The sequence below is a fragment of the Muscardinus avellanarius genome (genome assembly GCF_963383645.1).
Source record: "Muscardinus avellanarius genome assembly, chromosome: 4".
Lineage (NCBI taxonomy): Eukaryota > Metazoa > Chordata > Mammalia > Rodentia > Gliridae > Muscardinus > Muscardinus avellanarius.
In genome coordinates, this window is record NC_137789.1 from 155,316,193 (window position 1) to 155,336,028 (window position 19,836).

At 55.6% G+C, this 19,836-nt stretch overlaps 1 protein-coding gene across 1 annotated transcript in view; it reads right to left on the reverse strand.

Annotated features, from left to right (window-relative positions):
• Window positions 1-274: 274 nt before the first annotated feature.
• Window positions 275-19,836, reverse strand: part of FAM53B (family with sequence similarity 53 member B) — a gene marked incomplete at both ends in the record, with an annotated part of 75,663 nt that continues 56,101 nt past the window's right edge. Inside the window, one exon of the mRNA XM_080694102.1 lies at window positions 275-640. Within this exon, the coding sequence (XP_080550228.1) occupies window positions 275-640 (366 nt within the window). The remainder of the gene's footprint in view (window positions 641-19,836) is intronic.

Sequence of the window (19,836 nt, forward strand, 5' to 3'; positions counted from 1 at the left end):
CCGTGGCTACCGCAGTCCCCGAGACCCGGGGCCGAGGAGCCCAATCGCTGGTGAGTAGGGGCCGTTGGCCGGGCCAGCCTTCTTGGAGCAGGACACCGCAGCCAGACAGCCTCTTTCTGGAGGCAGCGGGTTCCCTTTCGGGACCCAACGACACCTCTCAGGAAGCTTTTGTTAGGCCCAGGGGCCAGGTTCCCCCGCCGAGTGTCCACGTAGGGCCCCGAGGGAGGCCCACTGGATCTAATGCACCCCACCCCGGAGCAGCACCCACGGCCCCTCAGTTGTTCTCTATCTGCTCAATGTCCAGCTCGCCGTCCAGGGAGCAGAGGCTGTTCCCAGAAGCCCCGAAGTCCCGCCAGGCTGTGACCGGCTCCCCCTTCCTGCAGCCCTCGTCCAGGCCGCAGCCGTCTGACTCCTCGCAGGACAGGTCTTCCGGGCAGGTGAGGTGGTCGTCGAAGGATGGGGGAAGAGGCTCGGGGACTGGGGTCCCCGCAGGGGTCCTGCCCCCTGGGCTGGAGGCTGAGGCTGAGAGCAAGGCCGTCCAGGACCGGGTGCTGCTGACGTGGAGGCCAAAGGGGCTCTGGGGGCCGCAGTCCTCCAACCCCACTGCCAGGCTGCTGAGGCTGCTGAAGGTTTGACAGTTCTGTGGAGGGACGGACACAGGTTACTGACGGGCTACACTCCCTCCTGAACCCAGGACCATGCACCCCCAAACCAGGCCAAACCCTAGGGGCTCCTGGTCAGCCCGATGGTAGCAAGGCCACTGGACCCTGTGTTTGATCACCAAGAGATACTCCTTTATTACCTAGTAAACACTCTGGAATAATAAAGGTAAAATTCAAGCCAGGCGTGGTGGCGCACGCTTGTGATCCCAGCATTTAGGAGGCTGAGACAGGAAGTTCCGGGTTCGTAGCCAGCCTCAGCTACTTAGTGAGGCCCTTTGCAACTCAGTGAGACCCTGTTTCAAAATAAAGTACAAGAAAAGGTAGGGCTGGGGGTGTCGCTCTAAGGTAGAATGCCCCTGGGTTCCATCTCCACTACCAAAAAAAAAAAAAAAAAAAAAAAAACTCAAATTCAGCTGTTTGCCAACTTCATTGGTGAGGCACAAACAAGACTCAGCCGATTGGCAAAACGAGCAGCTTGGAACGCTGTGTGTGCAGCCCTCCAGGGCGTGTCCTGTAAAAATGTGCCCGGGTCCTTGATCAGGCAGGTTCACTACAGCAGCCCCTGGGTATTGGGACTGATTCCAGGAACTCCCTCCTCTGTGCTCAGGTCTCTTGTATAAAATGACGTAGCATCTGCCTAGAACCTGCAATCCTCCCGCAGACCTTGAATCACCCATAGATTATTCACTATACCTATTACGACTTAAAAGCTATGTAAATAATTACACTGTGTTGTTTAGAGAATAATCATGAGCAAAAACAGTTAGTACGTGTTCAGTACCGTGGACATACAGGTCTGACTCTACTGGGATTTTTATCCTAAGAGAACAATTTAAAACATGTACGAAAACTCAGCAACTTTTTTTTTTTTTTGGTGCTGAGGACTGAATCCGGAGCTTTGAGCTTGCTAGGAACACCCTCTACCACTGAGCCATACACAGTCCCGACAGGAATGCTCTTAGTCACTGTTAGTCATTATAAAATGAAAGGAAGAGAACAACCCAAACCACGTACAAAGGTGGTTAAATAACATGCATGTTTTCAGACGGGGACCAGTACACAGCCCTGACACAGACCAAGGCAGCGGTGAAGCCGGGCGTGGTGGCGCACGCTTGTAATCCCAGCATTTGGGAGGCTGAGACAGGAGGATAGAGGTTCGAGGACAGCCTCAGCTACTTAGCGAGGCCCTTTGCAACACAGTGAGGCCCTGTTTGAAAATAAAGAATAAAAAATAGGGCTGGGGTGTAGCTCGGAGGTAAAATGCCCCTGGGTTCCATCCCCAGTACTGCAAATAAATAAATAAGTTAATTAATTAATTAACTAATTAAAAAGAGCACGGCAGCGGTGACCTTAACTGATGCACAGTGATGTTGCGGTGGGAGGGGCCTGGGTGACATGGAAACCTCCCCAGACTGCGTTGATGCACACAGGGGCCAGAACGCCCACCCTGTTCACTTCTGACCGGCAGACAAGATGGGGGCCAGGAGAGGCTGAGCCGATGTCCTAACCCGGTGTGTATCAGGACCATCCAGGGAGCTGGTTCTACGTGAGTCCTAGCCTGTACCTGGAGGGGGAGATGCCCCTGGACCTTCCATGGGAACTGGGTGAGTGGGGGAAGGGGTCCCCATGGATGTGCTGGAGGAGGGCCAGGCTCGAGGCTGCTTCTGGCGCTTGCCGGCTGGGGCCTCCGGGATTCATCTGAGGGATGTGCAGGGCAGGCCCTGCCTGTCTTGCAGGGGAGGGAGCAGGGCTGCACAAGAGCTTCCTGCCTGCCAGCCTGAGGCCTGACCCAACAGCAGGTGGATCTTGAATGTGACTTCAGGGAGCACAGGCCAGTCCTGCTCGGAGCCACCCACCAAACACAGGACAGTCCTGAAGCTGCGCCGGGTGAGCGCCACTGAATGCTGGCTTCTCCCCGGGGCCAGACGCATGGTCCAGCAGCAGGTGGGACAGAGGCTGTGACCGTGACGGGCGTCCACACCCAACCCCAGACACGGCCATCAGGACCTGTAACAAGGAGGTCCCTGCTCGGATGGACAGCTGGAGAGAGCTGCGCACAGAGGCAAGAGACTCGACCACCCGCCACCTCTCCCGCCACGCGCCTGCCATGCCGAGATCACAGACCTGTCTCCAGGGCCCTGCTCCTCTCAAAGGCCGCAGTGTTTGTGTGTTGCTTTGAAATACAGATGACCACTGGCGGTCCCAGCAAACTGCTGCTGGAGCAGGCTTAGCAGCCGGGAAATAAAAGGGCCTCTCTCCGGAGGGCGGCGGCTGCGGCCGCGCCTGCGGGGACACGCTTGGGTTGCTCAACGCCCCCAAGGATCTCTTCTGCCACTTCTGCTTCTCTCGGAATCTACTGATCAAATGATAAGTAGTCTCGGGTGTTGGGGGCTTAGCGCTAGGATCCAGGGAGAGGAGCCAGGCCACCAATTAGACCAAGTCTCAGCGGGCCCCACCGCCAGCGGCCAACACCTGCCTGGGATTCGACCCAGCCCCCGTGCACAGACGCCCTCCTGCCCCGGCACACAACGCGGCTCCCAAGGCCCCGGCACTCCCAGGCTGAGGGACCAGCCTGAGGAAGACAGGGTAAAGTAAAGAGACAGGGTGGCCCAGCCCGGGAGCTTCAACCTGACTGCCCTGGATGGAGGAGGCCCGGGAGGGAGGCCCCAGGAGCCCAGGGAGCCCACCCTCCCTTTCCCACACCCTGCCAAGCAGTCTGTTTCTTTGCCTAAACAGGCATGTAAGAATAAGCATCAACAACAGTGTCCAGCCTGGGCCTGAGCACCTCGAGTGACCAGTGGCAATGGTTCAGTATGGGAGACGAGGCGCTGATGGCGCCTGGGTATTAGCACGTCTGCCCGGGTACCAGATGCCTCAACTCACGTCACTCAGCAAGCGAATGAGGGCGGGGTCGCTGAGTAAACCCCAACTGAGCCGCTCTGTGCTCTGGGCCTTGGTCTACGCCCCCATCCTTGTTCCCGCTACAGCTGTCTGCCCGATCTTGTCCAGCAACCTACCAGGCGCAGAGGGAAGGGCCTGGCTTTGTGGCCACCGTGACGGTGTGCTCAGTCTGAATGAACATGTCCTCACATCTGAAGGTGGCTGTGCGACAGGAGTAGGACGTGGGGCCTTGGGGAACGACTAGGGCACGGGTGGAGACGCGTGGGGACCAGCACCCGGTGGGAGAGGCCTGTGGGAGCCAGCTGCACCGCTGCTGTGTGCAGACTCCGCGAGGCAGGGTGCCTCATCACACAGGGAAGCTGCGGTGCCGTGATCAGACTTCCTGGTCTCTGGAACTAAATAAACGAAAATTTCTGTTGTTTCTAAACGATGTACTCTAAGATCTTGCTGCAATGGCCTGAAAGGACCAATTTCACATTAAGCACTGGCCACAGCCCACAGCAGGGTGTAAGGACCCCCATTGGCTGGGCCTGGAGAGGGCTGAGGTCAGACAGGCCATGCCAGATGCCAAATTTTGCCACATACAGCACTATAGCTTCAGATAAGGCTCCCCAACTTCTGGGCTTGGGCCTCTGTTAGAACAGGGTGCCGAGGGTGCCAAGGGCTATCCTTGCCCTGGTGGTCTGGAATAACTGGGCTCGTCTGCTTGCAGCAAGAGAAGCTACAGGGTTTGGCTGGTAAATCCTAATACAAACAAATCATAGGATGCCGCCGATCTTCAAAGGCGCCTGTCCCTTAGCTGCAAAGCCTGGTGTCACCTCGACAAGACTGATGGCTCAAAATGCAGCCACCTCAGCCACAGCCGAGCCACCGCTGAATGCCCCACCTGCCAGGAGGAATGTGGCCGCCACAGTGGGGCAGTGTGCGCTTAGGCCAGAGGCTAGCTCTGAGCCCACCCAAACAAACACTAGGTGTACCCGTACCTAGGCTGTAGCACCTGGGCCTGCTGTGCCTGCCTCTCCTAGTGGCTCACGGTTCCCACGAAGCTGCACAGGCCTGCTGGAGGCCTAGAGGCCTGGGTGCCCTCAAGATGCCTGCAGAAAGCTCTGGGGGGCTAAGTGCAAAGCACCATAGGACACATCCTTCAAAGTGAAACCACGGTACCAAGCACAAAGTGTCCCCACCCTACAACTTCTACCTTCTCAAGACCCAGCACTGTCCCATGGGAACTGTCCATGTGGCCTCAGGAAGTGGCCAGAGCCGCTGACCCCACTCCTAAAGTCTACCAGAAACAGAAAACAGCACCTGCTGTGTGTAGGGGTGACTTGGGAATGAAGCCCCTGAGGGTCACGGTTTTCCACCAGACCCCCCAGCCTTCAGCCGGGTATGACACAGGCCGCAGCTGCTGCCCACTGCCCCAGCCTGGGTCTCGGACTCAGCCCAGCCCAGCCCAGCCCGCCTCCCAGCCAGGAGCAAGAGCCCCTCTTCAGTAGGAGCTTTCAGTGCAGGTCCCACACAGACCTTGGTGGGAGGCTCCTGGCTGGGCCCTGGGGAAAGAGGCATAGGTGGCCTGGTCCCTGACTTTGGGGTACAAGCCAAACATTCCCCCCAGGAAACTCAACAGATCCTCCACCCTCTGTTGCCGCCCACGCAGGGCCACGTGTCCTGCAGAGCCTTGGGCACAATGAGCTCGTCCTTGTCCCTAGGGGCTACAAGTCCCAGTCAGCCTCCTCAAGTCACAGGAGCACCACTGTCCACCACCCAGGAACCGTCTCCATCATCCACCCCCAGCTCAGGCCTTAGGGACCACAGCAAGGGCAACCGTCAGGGGACTCCATGTGTTCCTGTAGGCCCAGCACACACCCGCTTACCAGTGCGACTGCTCATCCCCAGACGGGAAGACCAAGCACTGGGCAGAGAGCGACCGCTGGGCCCGGCTACAAGTCCAGCCACTGACACCAGACACCTGGTGATAACTGGGAGCCGGTGTCCTCAGCGTGGTACCCACAAGACATCCTCTGCCTCTCACAGAGACCCGTCTCCCCTGGTGTGTGTGTCCTTCCCTCTCCGGCACTGCTCATCAAGTGACCCTCTCTAACGCGAGCTCCCTCTTTTCAACCCAATTTTATGGGCCTCTGTGTCTTGCAGGTTTTAGTGAGGCACTTTGAATCCCTCTGGGAAACCAGGACATCAACATGCCCAGCCCACCAGGCAGAGTGAGCAGCCTGCCCCTCCTGGCCCGGCAGTCGCCCTACTGGACGCGGCGGGGCCTGAGGCTCTGCCCGAGCGGAGGCATTTCCTGCCCAAATGGACACGTGCATGAGAACAGAACTGTCCAAATGTCCAGAAAACACCAGGCCATGGGAACGGATGGCCAGCGGCCTGGAAATTTTCTAAGTCTCGCTTGCTCGCTTGTGCTGGGGCTGGCACGGAAACAACCAAGACAAGCAAGACATGCGGTTTCCTGGGGCGTTTCTCTCTCTCTCTCTCTCTCTCTCTCTCTCTCTCTCTCTCTCTCTCTCTCTCTCTCTCTCTCAACTCTCTCAGAGAAGACGGCACGAGCACATTTTTGGCCTATCTCTAACCCATATTTGGTAAATTTGAATTTTGCATGAAGGCCGGCTGTTTCGCAGGAAACTGCTGCCCCCGCCCCTGGGGTCAGAGGGGTCAGGAGGTGCTGGAGGGGCACGGCAGCCCTCCTCTGGGGCAGTTCTTTACACTGCTGCAGTCCTGCAAAGGGTCTCCTATGCTGGGCACACCGGCTGCTTGCCCACGTCTACGTTGGTGCCCGTTAGCACCAGCCTCAGCCCTTTTCCGCACAGGACTCACTTCTACACTACCTCCTCACCCTCAGGACCCAGGAAAATGCCGCTGCAAACTCTAGCTGGGGAAGCCCGCTGGCCAAGACTTAAAGTGGAAAATGAAGTCGTGGGGCAGGGGGTTCTCTGGGGCCAAGGAAGCGCCACTGATTTGGCACTGGATATTCCAAGCTCTTCCCAGATCGCAGGCTCTAGAAGTGGTGGCCCACTGGATTCTGTAATACCTGCTGGGTGGAAGGCTGGCCCCGTCCTTCCTTCCTTCCTATGCCACAGCTTCCTCGGCTGACCTCTGCAGAGGCCGACATGTTCCCCAAGCACCTGCTGCAGCTGGTAGGACAGTGGCCACCTCCTCCCAGGAGGTGCACCGCAGGGCACAGACTGTAGGGAGACTGCCAGGCTCAAGGCAGGACCACTTGTCCCTCCTTACAGAAAGGACGCAGTGGAGGGGTCAGAAGGGATTTGCCCCTAATCTCTGATGTTGCCTCCAGGTCTGGGAGGCCCAGTGTGCCGTTGAACCTGCAGGCTGGGCCTCCCTGAGAGTCACCCCGGAGGGGCAACACCAGCTCAGGGGTCTGCCCCACACAGCCCCCTCGCCATGGATGCCCTGCTCCGCTAGTTCTCGTGGGTCTCCAGAGGCCCCAGCACAGTTGAAGATAAAGGCTTTGAGGCAAATGAGCCATGGCCCCTGGAAGTCGGGACTGTCACTGCTGGGGACAGCCCATCCCCAGGTACTGTCAGCCAACAACCTGAGCCTCAGAAGACCAGCAAGGCCCGGCAGGCCCGGCTGCCACTTCCTGTGCCAGACCAGCAAGGACAAAGATCGGTTCCAGCCATCCCTCCACGGCTACCGGCTACCCAGTTGAGCTGTCAGGGCCACTGGCGTGGCATTCATTGGACAGAACCTCCCTAAAAGGCCAGCGCCCACCCCAGCCACCTTGCTGCATCTCCAGTCCTGTGAACACCCTCTGTTGCCGGCTGCCGCCCAGCCCACCTCTTCTCATTCCTTACCCAACAAACCCAGTCTCACAAAGCCCTGGAAGCAGGCCTCTAGCTCCCGCCCTGACCCCACTCCCAGCAGTCCACCAGGCATAGACTCCACGGGGTTCCCGAGGCTTCCTGCCCAGGCCTCGGGCCCCGGGATCAGCAGCCCTCTCTGCGCCCACAGGCCTTGGCTGGTAGACACTGCTTCTGCACCAGGCCCTGGGTTGGCAGCGGGCTGCCCAAGGGCTGAGGGCGTGGAAGCCTGTGCCCAAGGGCCTCCCGGAGCTCCCACAATTGGAAAACAAACATTTTGTCTCTGCGGTGTGCGTTCAGGCCAGCACACACTCAGGACGGGGCTTGTGCAATCGCTCTGCTGGCAGCTTGGTGTGAAGAGAATTCTTGGCCTAACAAAAGTCAAGGGACCTTTCCAAAGCACACAGGGCTCTGGCGGGGGGCCAGAGCCAATGCGGCCTGAGCCCAGTTCTCAGGGTACAACCAGCCAGCAGGGCACTGGGGGATGGCTTCTGCAGCAGCCTGAGGGCAGAGGTGGGTGGGCCTGGGCCCTCAGAGAAGATGGCGGCCACTGACTGGTGTCCAGTCGCTGGCGGGCCACATCAGGACAGGACAGCTGACCACTGGGGTCCTCTTGGCTTCACCCCAGCAGCTCTATATCTCCATTCTAGATTCTGCCCCCTGGAGGTCACCCCAAAGCATGGGAAGCCTTTTCTTTCTTTCTTTCTTTCTTTCTTTCTTTCTTTCTTTCTTTCTTTCTTTCTTTCTTTCTTTCTTTCTTTCTTTCTGTGTGTGGTACTGGGGGTGGAACCCAGGGGCTTTCTACCTCCGGGCTTCACTCCCAGACCTATTTTATACTTTATTTGGAACAGCCTTCCAAGCGCGGGGATTACAAGTGTGCCCACCACGCCCAGCTATGGGACGCCCTTTGTAGAAACATGAGCAAGCAAATCATCGCCTGGTTTAGTCACCCAGTTTGCAGATGGATGGGGTGAGGCCGAGAGACTTTTAGAAGGCCCTGGTCCCAAACCACACCGCGAGCGGATGTGCAAGCAGACCTGCTCACCTCCAGGCCGTGCTCGGGACAGCACGCGGCGCCCGAGCAGCAGGAGGTGTGGAACGGGCGGGCTGGCCTGGGCTGCCACCCTAGCTCCCCGCGCCCACGGCGACCGTGGAGGTCATTCAACTTCTGAGCCTCAAACAAAACCACTGACTTGCTTAGAAGGGAAAAGACTTGACACGTGCGTGGAGGCGCGGCCCTCCTGAGCGCCCGCCGCCGTCCACTGTCCAACGCCCCAGGCTTGGGCTCAGAGCGTGTGGTGGCTCTCTGCACAAGGGTAGTGTGTGCCAAGGGGCCGGGGGCTGAGCTCCCAAAATCTATATCCAGCTGCCCGCATTTCTAACAAAACCTACTTTCAAAAGCAAGAAGACAGGCCAGCAACACAAAAGATAAAATACCAAGGGATAAATTAACAACTCACAAAACCCATAGAAGAAAACCTGAAAGACCAACAAGATGGGACTAACGCATCTTGTGTCAGAGACTGGAAGACATAACCTGAAAAAGTGTCCATTCTCCCTAATTTAACTCAGAAATCCAATCCCAATCTCTCTTCTAAAGACAAGTTTCTCTGTAAATAGAAAAATAAATAAATAAACAAGTCTTTAATAGAAAAAAAGAGATTAGTCAGGAAAGCTCTGTTAAAATAAATGCAGACTAATCCCTTCCACACTAGCCCATACTAAGTAATATTTTAAAACTTGTTACAGCTGGGCATTATGGCACATGCTCGTAATCCCAGTGCCTCGGAGGCTGACAGGAGGAAGTGCTTCATGGCCAGCCTCAGCTACTTAGAGGTTCTCTGCAATTTAGTGAGACCCTGTTTCAAAATAAAAAAATAAAAAATAGGGTTGAGGGTGTAGCTCGGAGGTAGAATGCCCCTAATTTTAATGTTTTAATGTCCCAGCACATACATATATTACATATATATATATATATATATATATATATATATATATATATATAAAATAAAACAAAGCAGCCTCGGCAATTTAGAGAGACTCTTGGCAACCTAGTAAGACTTTGTTTCGAAACAAATAAACAAAAAAATTAAATAAAAAATGGCTTTGGGTAGAGCTTGGAAGAAGGCCTTTGGGTTTAATCTCCATTAAAGACCAGGCACGGTGGCCCACATTTATAATCCTAGTACTTGGGAAGCTGAGACAGGAGGATCAAAGACTTGTGGCCAGCCTCAGCTCCTTAGTGAGACCCTGTTTTCAAAATAAAGAATAAAAATAGGGCTAAGAGTATAGCTTGGAGGTAGAATGCCCCTGGGCTCAATCCCCAGTACTGCCAAAATAAAAATAAACATAAAATATGAAATAAATATAAAAATCCTATTATAAAATTTCAATAATTAAAAGCATATTCGTACATGTAAATACATATATTAAGAGACTAATGAAATAGAAGATAATGCTCTAAACAGATACAATTTAGCAAAGGAGAAAGGTGGATATCAGAGAGGGGAAAATGCATTTTTTTTAAAAAATGGAATTTTAAATGGATGGTACTTAGACAAATGATTATTTTTTCTGGTATTGGGGACAGAACTCCGGGACATTCTACTTCTGTAGCTGAGGCTGTCCGCGAATCGAGATCCTCCAGGCTCAGCCTCCAGAACGCTGGGTTTATAAGCATGCATCACCACGCCCAGCTCCAAAACAATAAATTTTTAAGAGACTGAATTCCCAGTACCACAAGAAAGAAAGGGGGAGAGAGGGAAGGGAGAGAGAGAGAAAAGAATGAGGAGGAGGAGAGAAAAGGACATATGCATGGCTTAAGGTATTCAAATATACAAAAAGATGTTCAACTGATTTGAAAAATGCAAACTAAAATAGCATAGAGAAATCATTTTTACCTACCCCGCTGGCAAAAATGCACCTGACCAGCCTCAGTTGAGATGATGGGAAAGAGACCCCTTCAAATATAGCCATAACCTCCCCCCAAGTGGCCAATGCATACCACCTGAGCCCCAGCAGACCTGCCAGAGGGAAGGAAGCCCACGGCAGACGGGGCTGCCCAGGTCCCAGGGGACGCGCGTGCACTGTGAGTTGCAGCCGAGGAAGGCTGGACACGCTCAGGGCCCAGCAGCGGGGCCGGGGAAAGCCAGGCACACCCATGCAGCCGACAGCCTGCAGCTGGAAGAGGTGACAGCAGCTGGCTTCTGACACAGAAACGCCTACAGGGCTCATTGTTTAAGAAAGCAAGGTGCCTGACAGGTCAGCACAGAATGCTATCTATTGTGTAAGAAGAACAGAATAAGACTCGGTCGTCGGCATTCCCCTTTGCTTGGATTAGGAGGCAGGAAGGAGCATGCTCTAATTTGAATCTTTATGTCCCCGAAGGCCCATGAGTTGGAGGCTTGGCCCCAGTCTATGGTGGTATTAGGAGGTGGTGGAATCTGGAAGTGTAGCCTCGTGGAAGTTAGGCCTCTGGAGGGTGAGTCCGCAGCGGGAATACTGGGACGCTGGCCCTTTCCTGTTTCCCTTGTGCTGCCCGATTGACATGCAGTGAACAGGCCTCCTCAGCCTCACGTTTCCATGGTGTACTGTGCTGCCACGGGCCCAAAGCAACAGGCCTAGTGACTCTGGCTTTGAACCCATGAGCCATAATAACCCTTTTCTTCTCATTAGCCGTTTGTCTCAGGCGCTCCTGTCATAGTCGTGGAAAGCTGGTTGATGCACGGTACAAGAAACAGTCATCAACATGAGGCCACAGGGGTGGGAGAGACGGGATGAGGGTTTACTCTGTGTAGTTCTCTACTCTTCAAACATAGGTGTACTGTCCCAAAGTAAAATATGCATGCTTGAGTGTGCGAGTATTTATTTTAAGAGGAGGGGACACACTAAGTTAGAAGTAAGAAAAAGGTCAAAATCTAATGGTCATTTGTATTTTCCAAAAAAGAAACTCTTGCCCCATTCAATATTAAAACTTTTTGTTGTTGTACTGGGGATTGAAACTGGGAGCATTCTACCCCCAAGCTTCGCCCTCAGCCCATTTTTAAAGTTTTTACAGAGCCGGGCGTGGTGGCGCAAGCTTGTAATCCCCACGCTTGGGAGGCAGAGACAGGAGGATTGCGCAGGTTCGAAGCTAGCCGCGCGCGCTGGCTTAGGAGACCCTGTTTCCAAATAAAAATGTAAAAATAGGTCTGGGAGTGTAGCCCGGAGATAGAAGGGCTTCCAGGAACCCAAGTACCACCAAAATAAATAAATAAATAAATAAATAAATAAATAAATAAATAAATAAATAAATAAATAAATAAAGTTTTTACAGAGTCTAGCTAAGTTGCTGAGGCTGGCCTTGAGCCTGTGATCCTCCTGTCTCTGCCTCCAAGCACTAGTGTTACAGGTGTGTGACACCACATCCAGCTCATAAACTTTTTGGTTCTTTTCCTCCAAAGTTCTTTTTTAAAATTTTTGAAAAAATTTTAGTGGTATTGAGGATCGAACCTAGGCACATTCTGCCTCTGAGCTACACCCCAGCCCTGTTTTATTTTTATTTTACTATTTTGAAAGAGTCTCACTAAGCTGTGGAAGGCCTCGCTACGCTGCTGAGGCTGGCCACGAACCTTCCATCCTCTGCCGCGGTCTCGAGGTTCTTTGATTTTCTTTCCTTTTCTTCATATTGGTAGGAATAAAACTTGTGCATTTTTTACAGTGACACTTTGCAAAATTGTGCAGACAAAAATCCCTCCTAGCCAACAAGCACATTAAACTGGAGTTTCACACAAGCTTGGAGGGAGAAAGCAGGAGGAAGGGCCGACCCCAGGGAGGGCAGCGGCCACATGTGGGCAGCGCCATCGCAGTGAGCCAGGCGTGCAGCCTTTGCACATGGCGGGGCGGGGGCTTTCCTGGGGCACGGGGAGGAAGAACTCCTGGAAAACACTCGCTGTTATGGGCTGCTCTGGGGCTTGTTTTTCCAGGGATGGATGCTGCTGAGCTCTTTGGGGGACTCAACGCCACGCCGTGCCTGCCTTGCCCAGAGGAGCCAGTATTGGCAGGGAAAGGAAGAGGCTGCTCATGTGTCAAGGGCTCCAGGGGCAATGAGCACCACACACGTGGAAGTGTATGTGGGTACACCTTGGGGTCACATGCGTGTGAGGACGGGGCTCCAGCTCCACTGGTCAGATCACTGCACCTGACAGGGGAGAAGTAGAAACTGGGTTCAGAGTGTCAGATTCAGCTCCAGTTCCTTTCACTGAGGGCAGGGAATTCTTCTTTCCTCCTAACAATAAAATATAAACCATGAAGGAAATGTAGGGAATCGTTGCAGAAATACACTGCCTGATTGATCTGCCTTAACAGGCCCGGGCATGGGAATCTCTAGAAGCCACAGCCATCCTGACCCCTTCACAGGTTGGCAAAGTGCTTCCCCTCCCGCTGGGGAGAGGCAAATCAGAAATGGAGTCTCAACTCACCTCTGGGGTGCCTTGGGCAAACCTTGCTCCTCTCTGGGCCTCCATCTGTCCTCCACTCTGAGAAGGAGAGGTCCTTGAGGGTCACCCTGCTGGCTCCCCTGAGGGTCACTCTGCTGGCCCAACAGCAGGCCAGAGTGGAAGGAAACCATATACTTCCAAGGGCAGACGGCCTCTGGCTCCAGCAGACCTCGTGCCAGGTGTGTCCTGGGAAAGCTCTGCCTGCTCTGGGTCCATTTCCATCATGAGCGAGTCCTGGGCCTGAGCCTCAGGGGCCCCACCCTGCCCCAAGAGGCTGCTTCATGGAGATCAGCGGCCATGTGACTCTAGGCCTGGCATGGGATCTAAATCAGACCTGTGCCAGTGACCGCAGCGCCCCAAGCGGCCATCCTCAGGCCTGAGCCTGCCACAAGCCCCGGACGATGACATGTTCACATGCGGATGCCCGTGGGCCTCTCGGCTCCACATCAAATCCCATTGAGCACCGTCCTCCCCAACCTTCAGAGAGAAGGGCAAATGCCTCACTCGGGGCCGATGGCTAGGTCTCTGTGCACCCTGCTGCCCCAGTCCACTTCACCCGACCCACTCCCGCTCCCTGTTCTTCCATGGGTGCCCTCCCTAGGCCAGGGTCACTCCCACCCCAAATAAACCTCTCGCTCTCCCTTAGGAGAGGCCACACATTTCACAGGCCAGTGGAGATCCCGCTTCCCCATGAAGCCTCCCAGAGCCTCTGTCCCACAGAGGGAGCCCCGTGCCATGGGGATTGCAAGCTCTGGAGGGCAGGCTGCACCCCAACCCCTGGAAGAACAGGGCCGGGGTGGCTGGATGAATGGTTTAAAATGATGAGCCTTTGGGGTGGAACCCTGCCTCACACATTAAAGCTACTGTTCCCTTGGCAAATTATGCAACCCAAGTTTCTCTTCCCCCCTCTGTAAAACAGGGAAATAAAACTGTCCTGGGGGGCTGTCAAGACGTTGAAATGAGCCCATGAGTGGGCGTGGCCTAGAGGGGGGGGTGAACACGTCTTGAAGGTGTCCAGCTACACCTGGGCAGGCAGGCAGAGGGCAGCCTCTGTGGGAAGCAGAAGGAGGCGCTCACTTGCCCCACCCAGCAGCCCCGAGAACAGAGACCCCTGGGCTGCTGGGAGAGGCCACCGCCGGCTTGTGCTGGCCACTGGAGAGTCCTGTGTGGGCAAGCACAGGTCACAGCCAGCAGCTCGGCCGGCATGTCCCAGCGTGCCCAGGCAGGGCAGATGACCCCGGACTTGCCCTGGTGGTAGGTGTGGCGGGACATTCCTGGCCATATTCTGCTCCTCCGGACTCAACTGGCCCCAGCCACAGAGCCAACAGGGAGTGGCTGGGACAAAGTACAGGAACCCTGGTGCGCCTGCCTGGGTTCCAGAGGACCTGTTAAAACCTACCCTGGGGCTTTCCCTGGAGGCAAACACTGGCTTAGCCGTGGTGGAATATGGGAGCCGCCTGGACTCCTGCCCACCAGACTGCTGCCTGAGGTGGCTTGCCCTCTCTCCCATGTAGGTCCCATTTCTCCAATCCCATCTGACACCCTAAAGCAGTGCTCTTGGGTGGGAGTGTTCATGGTTCCATTTTTATTTTTTGTGGTGCTGGAGATTGAATCCAGGAGTGCCCTACCTGTGAGCTATACTCCCCAGACCTGCTTTACTTTGAAACAGGGTCTTGTTAAGTTATTCCACATTGGTCTTGAACCCATGATCCTCTTGCCTCAGCTTCCCAAGGACGGGAATTGTGGGTGGGTACCACAGTGCTTTACACCTGGGCCAGGCCGGCAGGAGGTGGGGCTGCCAGGGCAGGCACCCTAGAGCTACTTCCTCAAAGGGTGCCGGGTGCCCACCTCGGTGGTGAGAGGGGCCCGGGTACTCTCGGTCACCACACCGACATGGCAGTGGGCGTCTGTTCTCTCCAGCTGAGCGGCTTTGGGCACACTGCTTGGACTCCCATAATGGGAACGGAGGTGTCCACTGTGGGGCTGCTGTGCAGACCCGCCTAGGAGCAGCCGCCTGGGAAGCACCAGCTCAAGCCTTAGCAGGACCCGGCCCCACGGGAAGGGCTGGCCAGGGTGGGTCCCTGTAGCTTGGATTTTCCCAGGGACACACCTTGACATAACTGCGAATTTCCTGACAGGCGTATTTTTCCCCCTTTTGTTCACTACTGTTTGAGTGCTTGGCAGGATCTACCAACTGCACCTGCATCCCTAGGCAACCTCTCAGTCCAAGGGACGGACTCGACACACTAGATCTGCCCCTGTTGTCCAAGGCCTGAGTCCCCACCTCACTCTCCACTCACTGTTCCCAGAACACCAGGACTCAGGGTACCAAGAGCCCAACCTTCTTTTTACCCCAAACGCCCCCAGCAATCCTTGCCTGCTGCTTGGCAAAAGTTTCCAACTACCCTGGCCAAGAGACCTGGGTCAGTCTCCCACCATCTGGAGCAGCAGGGGCAGCTTGGGGAGCCTCCAGGCTGCACCCCTTTGTGCAGGTATATTCTAGGGCCTTCTGCACCTCCCTGGTCCCAGTACCACCCCTTCCTAGGCACCAGCTTGCAGGTGGGTAGGGTGCTGTGCCCGCTCAGCCTCCATGCCCCAGCCCAGGAAAGGTGGGCAGCAGCTGGGCCTGAGAGCCCCCAGGTGCCCCCAAGCACTACAGGGCTTGGAGCTCCCCAAGTCACCCTAAACCCACAAGACTGGGGTGCCCACTGGTCTGCCCATCATTACCCTTTGAAATCTTATTCTGGGAACAAAGAGTATTTCTGGGGGGTTCTGCTGTGTCCTGGCAGTGTGGAGCCTCGGGTGACTGTAGCGCCAACACTTACTAAGTTTTTACTCGGGGCTTCCAGGGAGCCTCTCACAAAACCCTCATGATAGTTCTGGGGGCCAGAGGGCACAGTCACTGGAGACTCGGGGACTTGCTGAGACCACAGGGGACTTGCTGAGACTCGGGGACTTGCTCAGCACACCATGACAGCACCCTCGGGTGCACAGAGTCCCCAGGCAGCTTCCTGGGGACCCTCAGATCGTGTACTGCACGCACATGTCACACGCGCCCCTCCACCACCACCCTGGAATCAGTTCAAAACCTTACAACTCCTATCATGACTGCTGGTGCCTGCCAACTCGACACACCGAGCCTCCACAATCCTCCTGATGCAGATGGTGCTGGGGACTGGGAGGCCAGGCGCTCTCTGGCCTAATGTCCTTACTGGGCTGGGCCCGAGTCAGGAAGTGATCTGCTTCTCTCCTTCAAGAACATCCAATGATTTAGAAAGCACGGAATCCCTGGGAAGCCTCACTTTCCACCTGCTAGTGTCATCGTGGAAGGGGCCTCCAGACACTGTGACACTGGCCAAGGCCTGTGTCTACCCAGAAAGGGGGCTGGGGTCGGGAGGAGCTCAGGAGATAAGACTCCAAAACCCTTGGCCACTCAGCCCTCGTGGAGAGGCATCCCCGTGGCTCCCTGAAAGAGGGGCCCCTTCTTTACCCCATCCCCCAGCAGAGAGGGGGACTTGTAAGTGGGGATCTGACAACACTCAGGCACCAGGCTCCGCTCTAGGACCTGAGCACATCTCGGCTCTCTGTCCTTCTCGGCCACATCACCTTGCACACCCTCAGGAACACTGCCCTGCCCTGCATGGCTCTGTCAGCAGCCTGCCTTGACAGCAGGTCAGAGAGATCTGAAGGCAGCTCAGGCTGCAGAGGAGAGAAAGCAAGCCAGGGGCACCTTGTGGATAAATTCACAGGGACGGTGTCATTCTTTTGCCAGAGCCTCCACTGGTGGTGGTGACTAAAACAGGCCAGCTTTTGGGAGAGGGCAGTGGGGGCAGAGATCTGACTCTGCCATAACAGATGGGCAGGCTGGCGCAGCTCAGAGGCCACCTCTGCAAGCCTGGCACCTCCCTCCCGCAGGAGACACTACCAGGAGTAGTGAGTGCACCCTGGTGGCCTAACAGGAGGGTGTTCAGGCGGGCCTCCCACTGAGCCACGACCACACCAGCCTGGCACGCATCCTTTGGTACCAAAGTCCCCGAGTGAACAAGGAACTGGACATCTCCAAGGGCCAGCACTCCCCACTCATACGTGTGTCTATCCACTCGCACTCACAGGCGCTTTCAGATGGCGACTCCGGAGGACAAGGTGGCTTCTCTGTCTTGTGCATTTAAAGTCGATTCTCACTGCAGGACAAAGCATGACCCATACATTTCCCGCACAACTGTTTGGGCAGGGCAGAGTGGGTCTCCAGGACCCCCTTTAAGTCGTGGCCCCAGCTCTGGCGGGCAGGCCAATTGCCTCTCCGCTTTTCCTTTTATTTGTAGCCTGCCCTCATTAATCTCTGCCATTGTCCCCACTAAGTGAGACTTCAAAGTGTTTTCATGGCAGCAAGAAAAACTGACATCCCTGAAGGGACCGTGGGACCAGTCCGGGCGGAATCGCTATTAGCTTGCAATGATCTTTGGAAAAGGAAAAGGTGCACGTAACACAAAGAAGTCCCTTCCTCGATGGCCGACAAGAAAGCAAGCCAGCTCTCTGTTTCTCGAGAGAAACATCAATTGCAGCTCAGGTTAATGGAGAATCACAGAATCAAAGATCCCACCCACCCAGCTGAAAGCAAGAAAGCAACTTCCAATGGATTGGGGGGTGAAAAAAAGTAATTGCGTCTTTAGAAAAAAAAATCCTTTCTGTGCAGCAGGCAGGGCGCAGGGCCACGGGAGCCCAGGCGGCTTTGCACGGCTCTTGGCAGCCCCGCTATTCACCACTCGCAGGTGGCTGACAAATTTCCCAGGGTTTCTCGGCGCGGTGACTGCACCCAGCTCTTTCAGAGGGGCGGCAGGAATCTATACAGGTCCACTTAAATCAGTCTGAAGCTGTGAAAGGTCCCATCACTCGCCGTCCAGGCCCAGCCGCCTAAACAGAGCCCCCGGGCGGGCGCAGGGCCCGGAGGAGGGTGCCAATTAAAAATCCTAGCCTGTGGGCCTTTCTTTTTCTCGTTTTCATTCCTACAGCTACATTGTGTCCACTGGCAGCAGGTTCTAAAGGCAAGGCGCTGCATTCACCTCCCAGAGCTTTACAGCCACCATCCCTGAACCCAGCTAATTAAAAGCATGGTTCCCTCCCAGGCTGTGCTTGGAGAGCAGCAAAGGCCTGAGGCTCAGAAGATGAGCTGCAGCAGTGCATGCTGGGAGCCAGGTCCTCTCCGGACCACCATCCCACCGGGGCATCTGCCCCCAGGAAAGGTCAGGCCCTCGGGTCTCTGAAACATTCTAGTGTTCCCTACATGTGCCGAAGGCCTCCTAAGCTGGTGGGAAGCAGCGTGGGCCAGCCTGCAGCTTCCTCAGCCCACCCCAGGATGATGCGTCTCAAGTGGATTCACGGCCACACCTGCTCCCAGGGCGCCTGGTGGACAGCAAGCTGGCTACTGAGACAGTCACCGCTGTGGGGAGAGGGGATCCAGGCCTGGCCACTTTCCAGCTGTTATTTATCTCCAGCCTGTGCACTCTGCCCCTCCAAGGCTCTTTCCACAACTGGACAGTCAATGGCAAGAAAGAAAGGCCGCACGCCATTTCGGCTGGGCTGGCACAGTCACAGCACACAGCCCTCCCTCCGGGAAAGCTAAGACTGTGACCACTAATCCCAGCCCTTTCAGATGCTCTCCCAGAAAACCAAGGGGCTTTGGGTCTTCAAAGGCAAATTAGAGGCCCCGGAGACAGGACTGAGCGGAGACAGGACTGAGCGCAGTTGCTGCACCCCCGCCCCCCGGCCACCACCCCCTTAGATTCCAGGACGGCTCCTAGCCCAGACATGGCGGAAGAAGTGGGTGACAACTCTGTTCTCTCAGCAAAACACATGTTAATTCCGGCTGACCTGCCTGGCACTCAGCGGCCCTTCTCCAAGTACAGGGTATCTGAGTTGCTGAACACAGGATCCTCCCAGCAGGAAGGGCTCAGAAATGCAGAGCTCAAAGGTTTTTGCCACAGAGGGAGGCCCAGGAGGGACCTCCCTGGGTTGCTGGAGAGGCTGGAGATTTCAGGTTCCCAGATAGCTGTGGGCGGGGGGGCCCTAGAGAGATCAGCAAAGCCCCAGATCTTGTCCTGAGAGGGTGGGTGGGTGCTGGCTGGGCAATGGAGCTATGTGAACAGCACCTGCTGGGCAGAGGCCAGGCCCATTGACAGTGACACCTAGCACTGACCACCTGGTGTATGAGACCGCAGCAGAGAAATGAGCAGGCTCAGCCCGGGGCAGGCCCAGGGCCCCTGAAGGAGCTGGCCTGAGCCCAGTGTGGCTGTGCAGCACCTTCTTAGATGCCCCAGTGCAGGGTGGGCTCTGACTGCACCTTCTTCCTGGGGCCAGACCCCATATTGGTTTTAAAACCTCTTCCTCCAGGGAATAGCAGGAATATCCGCGGGGCAGCTTCCTCTTTTAATTTTTTAAAATAGAAAATTCAGAGCAATAATAAAAAAAAAATCACACTAATTCTAACTTAGTGCTCCCCCCACCCCTGCCGAGATGTGCAGTCTTGGTGCTTTGAACAGGTTCCCAGGGGCCAGAATAAGCCTGGCTTGGTGGCAGGGCCCTGACCCACTCCGTGGACAGTCCACCCAGCCTGGGGAGGGGGCAGTGGATGACGGCCAGCACTGACAGCAGACGGGCGAGGGCAAATCAAGTAAGGCTTAGCCAGGCAGTTGCTAAGATCGCTCCAGGAATTCTGAGATCCTGATTAACGGGCAAGATGGCTCTGTGCTTTGGCAGTGGGACTCAGGCGCCTTTTCTTATGAAAAGCAGCGACGCACACTGCTGGCGGCTGCCTGGCAAAATGCCTGCTTGCTTGGCCTCATGGAGGGGAGCAGGGGAGACCCTGGGATCACCCGGGAGTCGGCAGCACTGGGCGAGAAGCTGTCAGCCAATGTTGCCATCCTTCCTAGCTCCTGGGCACATGGAATTGGGAAAATGTAGGGAGTT